Consider the following 13,755-nt stretch of genomic DNA (forward strand, 5'->3'; position numbering starts at 1 on the left):
ATATCGAGGACATGGATAAGTTAGAGAATCTTGCGCCGAGAGAGTGGCCTGGGAGAGAGCCTGGGAGTCGCGGGTGATGCCGGCGGCACGTAAATCCGATCGTGGGTGGCGGATCTGGCGAGTGGGCGTCGCTCAGCGGCGCGTCTCCCTGTCTGCTTGCATGCTTGTCTCTGCCGCCGAGGCCTGCCTCCGTCCCTCCTCCTTCCTTCCGACCTCCATCTTGTCTCCCACCACCACACGCGCCGGCGGACCTCGCGATCTGTAACGACACTCATCTCTACACGCCTGGTAAGCATCCTGTCTGAGCTTTGGACCGTCAGTCGCTCACATGCTAGTAGCTGAATGTCTTCCAAGCTCGATGATGTGCATAGGCCCGCACGACCTCGTTCAAACACAAGCACATTTGCGTCGTTCAATTGGCGTCGGGGTAGACCTGATTCTGCCTCGACGCCGGTGCCTAGCCCCTCCGCAGCGTCCTCTTTACCGCTCGAAGACCTCATAGAAGCGCTAACTCCTCCCGCCGTACCCTCCCTTAGTCATGCCCGTGCACTCGCTCATGCCCTTTCTGCCAAAAACCCTAACCCAAAGCTTGCCATCTTGAGCCCGATACTCGCTTCCCTGTGTTCAACCAATTCGCCCTTGTCCCTTCAAGCTGCTGGCTACGATGTACTAGCTGCTTACTGGGAGAACAGCGGGTCCTCAGTTTTGACTACAGGTGACAGGCTTTCGTGCCTAGCATTGTTTCTCAACCCTGTGGTATCATGGTCGCAAGAAGTTTGGGAGTTTCGCTTCAAAGCCCTAGTTGCTATCATTCAATCCGGCGCCGAGACGATTGGAATGGAAGGCGACTTGTTGAGAGTGCTCAGATCTTGGATTGAGGGAGCCTTCGAGGCCTTGACGCGCCGTGATTCCCCCGCGCCCTCCGAGGAACTCAGCGAACGACAACGCAGCGTTGAGGTCCTCACGGCGTTTCTGACCTCATTAGTCGGTAAAGCCGAGTTCGTGTCCAGACTATCAGAACAGGATACTGCGGATGTTTTGCAGCTTTGGGCTGGCCTGCTGGACCGCGCTTTGCTGGTACCCCTGGACTATACTACTTTGGCTTCGCCTCCTGCTTCCCAGGCGCATGATCCAAATTCATCAAAGACGACGTCCCCTAACAGGATTTCCCTTGCGCACAAACGGCATCAATCATCAACATCACTTTCTCAAGTATTCTCACCCAAACATCCGGCGGATATTGTTGTGGACGCCTATCTGTCCTATCTCGGTACACGTCTGAAAGCGCTCGCTCCGAGCCATCTCAAGACGATTCTTCCGCTTCTCTTTCGTGCTCTTGCTTTCTACGCCAGTCCTCTCCCTCGAATATCGCTTAATCCTAGCTCACCCCACCAGAACAGCATCGAGAAGCGAATCACATCTGTACTCAATTCTCTTGTAGCCGGTCCGTACTCGTCGAACTGCACATTTTTATTGAAACACTTCTTGTTTCCTGCAAACGACGCATCGCCCGCGAGCATTCAAACATCGCTAGGTGCACTCAAGACGTTTCGTGCATCTATACGTGAGTTACTCATTAATCGCTTGGCTCGTGCATACATCACCCGAACGACGTCGATGGATTACACGCCGGCTGGCGTCCCTACGCACATCGACCTTGAGCGTGGGCTCATGGAGCGTGCGTGGTCCAAAGATGATGCTGCCTCGTGGGACTTGCTTAGGTTCCGCAACGTGCTCCGTCGTGCAGTAAAGGCATGGGTCGAGAAGGACAAGAACGAACAGCCGGGTGTTATCGATGCGTCAAGGGAGGTTGTGCTTAGTGAGGTGGCTGCTATTCTTAAGGACGTTGTACAAGCGCTCGATGAAAGAGGGGAAAGTGAGGACGTCGATGATGAGGAAGTAAATGCTGTTGGCGACGTTTTGTGCGAACTCATAGCGTATGTGCATCAACTGAGGTACGTTCACGCCCATGCTGTCTTGATCATTACAAGTAATGTTAATAATTGCAAGGACACGGGAAGGCGGTCCTATTGTGCTCTCTTTGTCGCGAACGGACGAGACCTCGCCTTTCCTCAGTGTTGTCTCCGGGCTCCTTTCTCAAGATCTGATGACCACGCCTCTTTATCCAGTTCTACCAACTATCATCCTCTCTATGGCTGAGCATATAGCCGATTCCGATACTGCCCACTTGCTTATGACAATGTCAGAACGCCAGTCTTTGTCTCCGACGTCCCCAGCATGGCTGGAGCACTGGCAGAGTGTTTTGGTTATGCATGGCTTATATACATCTGCACGCACTTTGACACGCCAAATCGCCATGGATGTTTTGCAGTCCGTATGGGAGTTTGTGAAGGACATCTCGGTTTATCGCAGGCCTCTCGCAGAACTTATTTATGACATTTGGAAGCGTCAGACGTCTAAGGAGATGGAGGATGTCCCAGTCACAGTTATTTGGAATATTCTGGGCGACGAGATCGTGCTCCGCAGCGTGGAGGCGCGAGGAAATTTGGAGACCGACGGACGGCAGCTCGCGGATGATATGCTCGACTACCTGAAAGCCATTGCGCACGAGAAACAAGAGGAAGATGATGACGCCGCGTCCGTTCAGACTACAGACCACCCCTCGGTTGTATCCCCTGTAACTGCTATGGCCTCACCTGTGATGTCTCGCATGCAGACAGATAACCAGCGAGAGAAAGAATCGACTATCCCGACTGTGATGTCGCTCCTTTCCTCTTTCACATCTGGTAATGCCTCACGCTCTCAATCACAACCTCGCCAATCTGTGGAGCCTCCTCCCGTTGTCGAATCTCCCCCCTCGATGCCTCCCGAGTTGCCCCCGATGCCAAAGACGGTCGGTGCTGTCGTAGCATTGATATCTGTCTTTGGCCAGCTTGCCTTTACGCCCCTGAAACTATCCGATGACTGCATAGAACTTGCTGCTCGTGTATTCCACCTGCTGGTCGACCTTATCTCGGATGCGGAATGCGTGCGCGCTCGCCTCACCGTGCTGCAGTTCTTGATGCGCCTCCGCGTAGATCGCGATCATAAGCTGTACTTCGCATCAACGGACTATGACAAAGACGGCTGTGTCCTATCCCTGACAATGCTGATCAACAGGGCACCGAATGCGTCAATGTCGGCTGAGTCGTCGGGCGAACATGAGTATCGGAGTGCGCGGCCGCGCGTACCTCAGGAAAGAGACGGAAGGAGGCCATCACGGGGGAGGGGTGGACAGCCACAGAAGATAGAATCAAGGAGTCGCTCGAGGACTACCAGGTTGGTCCCAACACCAATCTCATTTAGACGATCGAAGGCTAGAGATCCGCTGTGGTCACTCCCCGAGATACTTCCCTTTTCTTTGGCGGATATCGACACGCCCAGTGAAGGAATCATGTCATATGATCCGTCGGGCTCGCGGCAGGGAATAGTGTTGTCATTCGGGACCTACCTGGAAAAGCTGGTCGGAATCTTCACGGTGGAGCGGGAGTGGGAGATCTTGTCATATGTCTTGTGTCACCTTCCTACTCAGCTCGCAAACAAGCATCTGTTTTGTGGGCCGAAGACTAAAGCTATGCTGGGCCAGATGCTGGCTGCCATCTCTACAGGCATTATCAATGGGAACCTGGCCGCGAACATTGAGGGGTGGCCGGATAATTTCATCGCACGGGACGCGCATGGATTGGCTTACAACACACTATCGGTACTCATCAGCTACAAGCGCTGTTTTCCCGAAGTGCAGCAGCAGCATCGGCTGGTGGAGGCATTCTTATTGGGACTGAACGGCCAGCCGTCGACAATCAAATGCTGTTTAAACGCACTATCGCTTTCGGCATTTGAGCTACAGCCATCAATGACCAGATCTTTATCGAGAATTTTGGAAAAGCTCTCCCAGATCATGTCCAACCCTGCGATGGCGGTTCATATCATCGATTTTCTCGCCATTGTGGGCTCACTCCCTAGCCTCCATGCAAACTTCACTGAAGGTGATTACAAGATGGTCTTTGCGGTTGCCCTCCAGTATCTTCAGCACCACAACCGGCCAGACGAGTCTGTGACGATGTCGTGGGCGCTATCGCAGCATGTCCGCATCATGTCCTACTATATTGTTTATATCTGGTTCTTGGCTGTTGATCTTCCCGATCGCCCACGGCATATCAAGTTCATCTCGCGTCAGTTGCTACTCGCCAACGAAGGAAAGGAAGAGGTAGACGAGCCCGCCGAAGTCTGCTTTGATTGGCTGGCGCGATATACTTACGGCAGCGCCGATCCACGTCCTGCAAGTTCCATGTTGAGTGAGCTAGTGATGAACCCTGCCCTCCAGCAACGGTCTTCGGAGCCTGCTATCAGTGAGAAGACATGGATCGCAGGCAATGCAGTGATCACGGTCCGATCACTGATGAGACGTGGTTGGGTGGAAGTTATGTCTCGCCGGGCTTCGGGTCTCACAAAGTTCATTTGCAGGGTAGAGAATGTGCCTATGGTGTCGGTCGGAGATGATGATCCAGACATGGTAGCGTTGGCTGCTAGTGTTACTCTCGAACGTGGAGTGCAGTCTTCAGCGTCTTCTATTGCGCAGACTTTATCGTCTCCTAGAGAAAACGGGTCGCTTATGGTAAGCTGTTTACGCGCCGCACTTGTCATGATCATTCACTACAGTGTTAGCATGACCTGCAACAAACTCTCACCCAGGATGGCGATGAACCCCCGCCGAAGCCGGACCCAATCACAGGATATGTTTGGAGTGGCTCTGCGCCGTCTCAGCGGCGGAAGACCGTCGCCATCGATCCTTCCTACTTCGCATTGCAGCTGTCTTCGTATCCTGAGAATGTTCCCAACAGGATGAAGCTCGTCAATGATTCCAAACGATTATCCAACTTCTTCCGTTCGTTGGATCGCATGCCGGTCATTGATACCCACAAAGTAGGCATTATGTACGTTGCACCTGGTCAAACGCACGAGAGCGAAATCTTGCGGAACACCCACGGGTCGCCAGCATATAGTCGTTTCCTGGAGGGATTAGCTAGGCTGATCAAGCTACGTGACCAAACAGATGTGTACGTCGGAGGATTGGACCCTGACGAGGATGGCGAGTATGCGTATGCCTGGTGGAACGACATCGGGCAAATTCTCTATCATACGGCAACAATGATGCCATCTTCTGGGGATGAGCGTTCGATGAACAAGAAGCGACATATCGGTAACGATTTCGTCCGGATCGTCTGGAACGACTCCGGCATGCCATATAAATTTGATACCCTGGCAACTCAGTTCCAATTTGTCAACATCGTCATCGAGCCGCACTCGCGAGGAGCGATCGCTGCGTTCTCTAACAACCTGCACGAACACGAGTACTTCAAGGTCATTGTACAGCGCGCTCCTGGGATGACCGAGTTCTCGCCCATCGGGGATTTCAAGCTTATTTCCGCTGAAAACCTCCCTCTCCTTGTTCGACAACTTAGCCTCTTGACAGACTGGTTCGTTTCTGTCTTTCAGCACACGAAAAATGATACAGTGCGCGTCGAAATGCCGACTAACTGGCTTGCGCGACTGCAAGCTATCAAAAGATTCCGGGCGCAGGTGTCTGATGCACCTCAACCACCACCTGCAGAGGCAGGTGTAATGGGTCAAGTCCACCGAGATTTCACAGCAGCATACTAAGAGTGTAATAATAGGGTCTTTGGAAATCATTTAGGTATATCGTATCCATCTAGTCTCTACTGTGTTAGTCTGTAGCCATCATTGCATACCACGAGACCATAACATTCATTATCTCGCACCCAACTATACAATAATGATCACGAAAACAATTACTTTTGTACGTCACTGCGATTGGTGGTATGAGTGTATCATGAATCAAGTTAGATCAATAACATTGTCTGAGTTCGATGGTTCTGTGTACTTAGGCCGGGATCGAGAGGAGCCTGTCTTCTCAGTTGATCCACTTGGGGCACCAGCTACTGACGCGGGGAGGCGAACAGTCGCTGAAGTTGACATGGCTCTCGCGACGGCAAGAGGCTTTACGGGTTTCAAGGGCTTTTTGGTTGCCTTGAGCTTCAACACGACCTCAGAATCGGAGTCGCTGGAAATCTCTATAATAGATCGATTCCACTTTGAGCGTGATGGGGAGGATGTAAGCTTGAGAGCGGGCATGACAGGTCGGCTTCGCATCGGTGATGGCGATACTGCACGGTCAGAGTCGGATGCATCAGGGGCTCGGTGTGTGGGAGACTTGGAACGCGGGGAAGTGTGTTCCTGGGACTTTCGTGGCGACTTATGGACAGACGAGCAAGGGGAGTCGACGTCAGAAGTTGGGGGCGATAGATTGCGTGACCGGATTGGCGTGCTCGACCGAGGGCGATCCACGGATCTGACACTGTTCTGCCCTGAAGCTCGGGTCGAATGAAGAGGATGATTGTCATCGAAGAGAAGTGGAAATGGAGCTGGGATGAACTTAGGGGGTGACGGAGGAGTAGTACTTCGAGTGTGCTGCATGGAAGGATTCGCAAGATCAATATCAGCTTGCTTTACACCTTGGGTTGGACGAGAGGGTAGGTCGTCGTCAAAAGAGAGCGGGAACGGAGCAGGGACAAAGCGGCTCTTGGGGGGAGACGGAGTCGTATATCGAGTGGACGTGGCCTTCGAATTGGCTGACGATGAAGATGACGATGATGCTACAGATGGTTTTCGCACAGGTTTTTTGGAACGGCTGCGACCAGCATATTCATGAAGCGAGCTATCGCCGAGATCAATCTCATGAATCGTGTCCGACTGCGAGAATAGTGCTGCAATCTTTCCCGTAGCTGATGCAGCCTTCTTCGCTTTAGGTGGCACTTTTTCTGGGGGGAAGAAATCTTGCTTTATTGCATCTTCAATCTGGACAACAGATGGCTTGATCCTGGGCTTTCTCTTCGGTATCGGTAGAACCATATCGTCCTCCGACTCCGCGCCATCATTTGCACTACGCGAGATGTTCTTCACCTTCGCAGGTAGAGCCTTGGGCTTTGATGCCCGCGGAGCGCGCATAGACTTGCCCGCCTTTTTTGCCTGGCGCATCTCCTGTATGCCCTCGAATTCGTCTACGAGCTCAGGTTCCACAATACGCACCATGCAAGCCGGTAGCCAGATACGGAGATGACTTTCTGGTTCCGGGGGCGGCTTCTTGGTCTTCTTGCCTCTGGGCGCGTCTTCGTCGTCGTCATCTGTGGTATCGTTCGAGTCATCCAGGCCAGTCACAACTTCGTGTCGAAGACCTTTGATACCTGATTCGCATAGGCGGACGAGTTGGGCAGGCGCAATCTCTAGTCGGTACTCGAGGACTCCGTCCGTCGTCGCATGCTTTCGAGACGAGTGAATCTTGACGATCAAAGGTTCCTCTTCATCTTGTTCATCATCCGAGTCAATCTTACCTTTACGGGTAGGCGTCCCAAGTTGCAACTCTGAGAAGTGCTTCACTATCATAGAAGATGGTGTGCCAGGTACCGGTCGCGGCCTCCCACTTTTGGTAGGCGTCGAGGGAGGTTGACTCGAGTTAATCCCGATCCTGGTAGCCTTCTTATCTCGCAGCAGAGCAGCACGCCTTAGGATGCGAAGGACTGCTGCAGGCCAGAGAACAGTTCTGAAGCGCTTGATTATGATTTCTTTCACCCCCCATTCGAAGTACAGCTCGCATAGCTCTGCAATTTTTCCAAGGTCTGGCTCCTTCTCCCAGTCGATGAAAATTTTCTTGGGTCGTGTCGAATTAGATTCCGATGTGATAGGATCCGTATAGTTCAGTAGCACCTCAATATCAGGGAAATCGCTGGGTATGGACTTTGCGAGGGAGGGATACTTCTTGCCGATGAGCCCTCGAGCATTTGTTCGCAATTCAACCCGCAGTTCTTCTCTCCACGTATCTAAAAATTCCGAAAGTTTCTCCCGAGAAAGCGTCTGAGCAGCGCGGAGGAGCGAGTCGCCGAACCCACACTTTGCTAGTCCATGTGCAATTGTACCACCACAGCCCTGAAGTCCTGCTTGATGGTAATCACCTCCACGGAGAATACCAATGAGAATGAGTCCTCCTTGAGTGAGCTGAACCGAAGGGTGGTTCAAGATATTGTGTGAGGTATAGGTGGCGGCGTGGTTTCCATCGTCCCTTCCTGCACCATTTTTGAGGGAATGAGCGCGGTTTCCGGACAATGTAACGCTAGGGCTAAGGATAGAAGGGTCAGTGTGTTCAAAGACAGATGGACGTATGAAGTCGAAGTGCCGATAGAATAATAATAAAACTCACTTGCGCAAAATCATCTTCGCTCCAAAGAGAAAGGTATCCACGTCGTCCGTGTAGACGGCATCAATGATACCAATACGATTCAGGTAGGCTAGCTCTGCTTCAGCTTCACCAGGTGCCTAGTGCTACCTTAATACCTCGCCTTAAGCGCGTGTCTACGAACACGTACCATTCGCCATTCAAAGCCAAATGCATCGATGATCCTCTGCATTCCTTGCACCATCCAATGATGCTTACCACTAATCCGCTTGCCACGCTTTACCTCTGGACGCTTGGGACCATCGAAAACAAACAGTGGCAGGAAAGGTGCGCTCATCAGGCGTGTACATTTGAAGAATAAAGTCCGTAGTTCAGGGTTCTCGCCTTCGCGACCGTATGCTGCGTGGAAAAACCAGATGCTTGCGTCAATGCCGACTCGAAAACCCCTTACGCCCTGAGGATTTGCCTCGAAGCCATCGACAACAGCGAGATGAGTTAACGAGCGTGTTTCTCCCGCAGGGCGTAGGATCTATTCATGATTAATACGCGAGACACAGTGCAACTGGATACGCACATCCCACAAGCCAGCGACTCCCATTTTCCAGCGTACCTCAGTCACAGTCGTCGGACGCGTTCAACTGTAATCCTCAGGCTGCTCTGGTGCGCGTGACTGGACGCGCCTGTCACATTCACACCGTTACGACGTCGGTACGCCTGTCGACTCGGACTATTGGAACAGTCACTGAGAGGCTCCCTTATAATCGGTTCTGATGGTGGTCTACACGCCATAAGCATGGCCAGCCTCATTGTGCTAAGTACCTCAGTACCTCGTCTCTTGCGCGTGTCGTTGGATACGTACCATCCGCCATTCAAAACCGAGTATATAATCTTCTGCACCCCTTGCACCATCCAGTAGTGCAGTGCATGGCAAGTTGGCGTTAGTATTAAGGGACGGTCGACAAACTCGGGACGCGCTCGAAGTGCCTTCTTTGACTAAGTGGAATCTCAGCGAGAATTACAGTGCAACATGTACAGAACTTTCTAAAGAGCATAGTAGACTTAATTCGAGTCACATAGCTCAAAATTACTGAATTAATCTGGTAGTTTTTTGAGATACCTGGATTCAGAGTACTTCATCAACTCAATGAATATAGCGGATACCATAATGCGCAAGGGGGACATATTAAAGGGATATCGCCTCAAGTTATTGAATCATTCAAAGTCAAATCCACATGGTACAAGTTGGTGTGGCGGTCAAATCACGTATCGCTGTCGACTGCATCCCAGATCCCTAAGTTACGAGCCGCACGAATTATTCACCAATTACTATAGTATGTTCCATCGATTGCCATTCTTGGATGTTGTGTCTCATGTCTCCTACACTTTTTTTCAGAGTCGCTGGCAAGACAATCATGTACGGCAACTTAGAAGTCTCGATGAGCACGTTTTTATCCGCGTTACGTGGCCGTTCTTTCCTATTTTATGCCCAAGGTACTTGAGGAACGTGCGAGTTGGTGGATGACGAGATATAGGATCATCCACTCGAGAGGCCGTTAATTATTAAAGGGAGACAAGTTTTACGCAAATAAATGATTATCTGTAGGCCCATGAGTTATCAGGTTCACTCAAAGAAGCGAAGTCTAGCTCTTGTCGACCGTGCGACTGCGTGTACCGTCGGTGTACCGAGAACATGATCCCTACGAGTTGAGCTGTCTTCGGCCTGAAAGAGGAAGGAGGGATGCCAAATGGGATGACGCACGTGCGACCGGAGGGTGCCGAGGGCGAGCAAGCTTGGCGGAATCCACTCGTCGACGACTCGAGCTCCGTCGCTCCTCCCCTGGTCAAAAGGCCTCCCTCGCACGATGGACGCGATTCCCGCCAAACGCACTCTCCATTCCAAGCGTTCCTTTGGCACAAAACACGCAGCCATGGCATACCCCCACGCTCACAATCACCCCCACTCTCGCGCTGCTCTCGATTCTCCTGCTGCCTACGATGCCTCTGAAGAGGACAACGACCCTCTCACCGACGACGCATCGTCCGCCATCTCTGTTCTTGTTCCGTCAGCTCGCCTTCAGATTGCATCCGGGTCTAATCCATCCTCACATTCCTCGTCGGCCTCTCGCTCGCCCGCTGTCTCCCGCCCTCCCCCTCGTCCTCGCCACGTCCTCGTGGCCCTTGTATCCGACGACGATGCGGGCACTGATTCCCCCACATACGACGGCGACATCGAGAGCAGCACCATGCTCGGTGCAAATCGCGAACGTGATCACGATTACGATTCGAGTAGCACACACTATGCGCCCTCTTCGGCATCCACCCTCACTTCCCCTTCCAATTCCCCTCCCCCATCATTGCAGCCGCAGCTCGTTGAGCCACTGGCATCGACGACGACGACGTCATCCACCCAGAAAGGCAACCCCGCGGAGCCGCCTCCCGCGCCGATCGCAATAGAGGCGTTCAATCCTGCAAGGCTGACCCCGGAAGACATTCAGGAATATGTGCGCCAGGCAATTGCGCGCGAGGGAGAAGAAGGCGCGAAACGGCCGTACAAGATAAACCCCCCTCCGAAAGACCGCCCTGCGCGAGTATACGCTGATGGTGGGCACTTTTGACACGCACATACCGTACTTGAAGCCTTATAACATCTTGTAGGAGTCTACGATCTCTTCCATTTTGGGTACGCTACTCTGACTGTCCAATTAGCTCTCCTCTAACCCCTTGTCTGTGACCATCCTACCAGACATGCTCTCCAGCTTCGCCAAGCAAAATTGTCTTTCCCTCCGATACCTGTGTCCCCTACCTCCTTGCAAACTCACGGTTCCAATCAAAGTGACGGGGCCTCTAAGGAGCAAAAGTTGCAATACCACAAGTCCCCAAACACGACGCCTTCTGCAAGCAGTAGTGCCCGCCCATCTCCGCTTGACACAGCACCACCATCGGGAACTCTCCCAGGTGTATATCTGCTTGCTGGCGTAAATTCGGATGAGCAATGTACCGAGCATAAGAATCTGGCGGTGATGAGCCACGCAGAACGGTACGTTCATGTTTTTTGGATCCACACCCGGTGTATGTTAGGGTACTTATCAGTACGCATCTGTACCTGACAGTTGCGAAGCTGTACGCCATTGTCGATGGATCGATGAGGTATTACCAGACGCACCATGGGTGATTGGCGAAGAGTTTTTGCAGAAGGTACGATTCATCACCTTCATCTCCTATGCATCGTCCCTGTTTACACGTTTATGCTGTCTGCTTGGCTCGTTACTCCGGATGACGAGTATTGAACGCATATATGCGCCGAAACGCCTCTTATGTTTGAGATGTAGTTCGCCATAACGTAACGGTTGCTACAACATTCATGATGAGCTTTTTCAGAGCGAGCAAGTACAGTGTTCATTCACTTTCCAAGTTTCCTTTATCCTGGTGTTTCTATCTTTAATTGTGTTGGTTTGTGGGATTACCATCATTACTTCTAAGCATCCCATGGGGATGTATCTTAGTTTACTTCTTCTCCTTACGCCTCTAGCAATAATACTGACGACGAAAATGATTGAATCTACAGCACCAAATTGATTACGTCGCCCACGACGAGGATCCGTACGTGAGTGCGGGGATAGATGATGTATATGGATACTGTAAACAACAAGGTATGTCAACCGATTGTTACCGGACACCGAATCTTACGATATGTCCATCCTATTCTCTATCAAATATTCCTTGATTCATGCAGGCAAATTCATCCCCACGCGACGCACTCCAGGAGTGAGTACATCGGACCTCCTCGAACGCATCGTATCGCGGTACCGGATGCGCGTGTTCGACAAGAAGCTCGCGCGGATGGGACACGCCGAGCTCATGGCGGAAGGCAGTGACTACGATGATAGCGCCCCCGTGAGTCGCCTTGTCAGCAGAGCAGGAAGTCCTGGTGCGGACGTGCCCCGCTGAGCGGCCGGCATATCCATGTCAAGAATCTATGGCTGTATTAGACATTGGGGTAGGACGTAATACTTATAGGTAATACATACGATGACAGCTATTGACACAACGTCAAAGTCTCCTCCTGGGCGTGTCCGGCTATCCTTTGCATTCGCCGCACGAAGTGCTTTTGCTACAACACGTCAGGGGCGCTGACCAACGCGAGGGCCGGCCTTCAAATAAGTTTGGTACAATCGCTCTCACAGCTCGATGAGACGAGTGCTCTCATCGGGATGGTCGTGCACTGATATATAGGCACGATCTCAACGCTCTCCTCCTCCCCCACCGATCGCTCTGCATGCTGAACTTTGGGAATGCCGTTTAATGCAGCTTTCCTGGTATTGAAGCGTTATCGGCATAACGAAACATGGAAGGTAGGAAAGTGGGGCGAACGCAGCCAAAGAACGGCCAAGTCATAGCATCATTCATAACAAGCTACCGGTGCGTGTTGAATTCTGTCAATGACTGCCTGCCCTCGCTGACCGTCAAACAGACTACACACCGCTTGATCTGTCTGAAAAGTCTGGAACCGTGGATTGTCTGCATTCTCTAGGAGTGCGCCAGTTATGAAGACACCGTGTTTGTAGGCGCTCTGTTCAGCTTGCACTATGTTTGCAAGCTGTGACAAGTCGCCGCTAGCGTTTGTGAATGCCCACATGAGAAGGTAGAATGCTGGGCAGTCCAAGATGCTGTCGAGGACTTCTATATTTGGTTAAATATCTGAGGCGTGAGTGACAATTCCTCTCAAGACGGCAGGCATGTACGGGTATATTGGCTCACATACTGGATATCTCCATCGAGAACCTCTCCTAGAGAGAAGACACCTGACGCCTGCGCGAAATCGGGCCAGAATTCCTTCCGTACATGCTCCGGCGCCATAGCTGTTCACGCGCGTCTGGATCCACGAGTAGAAGAAGTTTATGATGTCCTCATCCTTCGTATCCATGTCTGCAAGCGGCGCATTCTGATCACCCAGCTAGCACTACTCGACGTTCGTCTGATTGCTGTAGTCCGTGATCCAGCAAAACGAATGGAAGTCAAACTGTCGGTTCAATGGCTCGAACGCGGTATAGGTCGGCGGGACAGACGACGCGGTCATGCGATTAACGACAACGTCAATCATGGATTACATCCTCCGCGCGTGCAGCGCTGTGTTGAGCTGCTTGAGATCTGACTCGGACCCGAAGTGTGCGTTGAGCGCGTTGTGGTCGACTGACCACTACCCGTGGTATGCCTCCCCATCGCCGATCGGGCCCTCAAGATTCGCGACAATGGGCGAAACCCATACGGCGTCGAAGCCCATCCTCTGGATGTAGTTTGATTATACCCTTCCAAATGCGGTTGCAGTACCCGCGCTCGCTGGTGTCGCATGATGGAGCCAACCCGTCGGTCGTAGCGAATCTGTCAGTGACCAGCTATCATCGTGTGTGTGTGTTTAGTCCCCTCTGAAATCGACCCAGATCAATTCTTACCTGATAGATCGACCTCTTCTGCCAGTTTTGTGCGCTCACGCAGAGTGTCGTATCACG

At 52.1% G+C, this 13,755-nt stretch overlaps 4 protein-coding genes across 4 annotated transcripts; 2 read left to right on the forward strand and 2 right to left on the reverse strand.

Moving 5' to 3' along the window:
• Positions 1-342: 342 nt before the first annotated feature.
• Positions 343-5,661, forward strand: FIBRA_04193 (uncharacterized protein; the record flags this gene model as incomplete). Its single annotated transcript, XM_012326009.1, has 3 exons — positions 343-1,955; positions 2,011-4,615; positions 4,666-5,661. 3 exons carry the CDS (start codon positions 343-345, stop codon positions 5,659-5,661), a joined length of 5,214 nt encoding a protein of 1,737 aa, XP_012181399.1.
• A 195-nt stretch (positions 5,662-5,856) lies between these two features.
• FIBRA_04194 (uncharacterized protein) lies at positions 5,857-8,846 on the reverse strand (the record flags this gene model as incomplete). The annotated part of the gene is made up of 4 exons (XM_012326010.1): positions 5,857-8,191; positions 8,273-8,388; positions 8,439-8,777; positions 8,823-8,846. The coding sequence occupies 4 exons, from the start codon at positions 8,844-8,846 to the stop codon at positions 5,857-5,859; spliced, it is 2,814 nt and encodes a 937-aa protein (XP_012181400.1).
• Positions 8,847-10,110: 1,264 nt separating this feature from the next.
• Positions 10,111-12,196, forward strand: FIBRA_04195 (uncharacterized protein; the record flags this gene model as incomplete). Its single annotated transcript, XM_012326011.1, has 6 exons — positions 10,111-10,849; positions 10,904-10,928; positions 10,992-11,285; positions 11,359-11,443; positions 11,814-11,898; positions 11,982-12,196. 6 exons carry the CDS (start codon positions 10,111-10,113, stop codon positions 12,194-12,196), a joined length of 1,443 nt encoding a protein of 480 aa, XP_012181401.1.
• A 351-nt stretch (positions 12,197-12,547) lies between these two features.
• On the reverse strand, positions 12,548-13,105 carry FIBRA_04196 (uncharacterized protein; the record flags this gene model as incomplete). Its single annotated transcript, XM_012326012.1, has 3 exons — positions 12,548-12,661; positions 12,729-12,928; positions 12,991-13,105. The coding sequence occupies 3 exons, from the start codon at positions 13,103-13,105 to the stop codon at positions 12,548-12,550; spliced, it is 429 nt and encodes a 142-aa protein (XP_012181402.1).
• Positions 13,106-13,755: the final 650 nt, after the last annotated feature.

The sequence above is a fragment of the Fibroporia radiculosa genome, assembly GCF_000313525.1.
Source record: "Fibroporia radiculosa TFFH 294 genomic supercontigs, scaffold2713, whole genome shotgun sequence".
Classification (NCBI taxonomy): domain Eukaryota; kingdom Fungi; phylum Basidiomycota; class Agaricomycetes; order Polyporales; family Fibroporiaceae; genus Fibroporia; species Fibroporia radiculosa.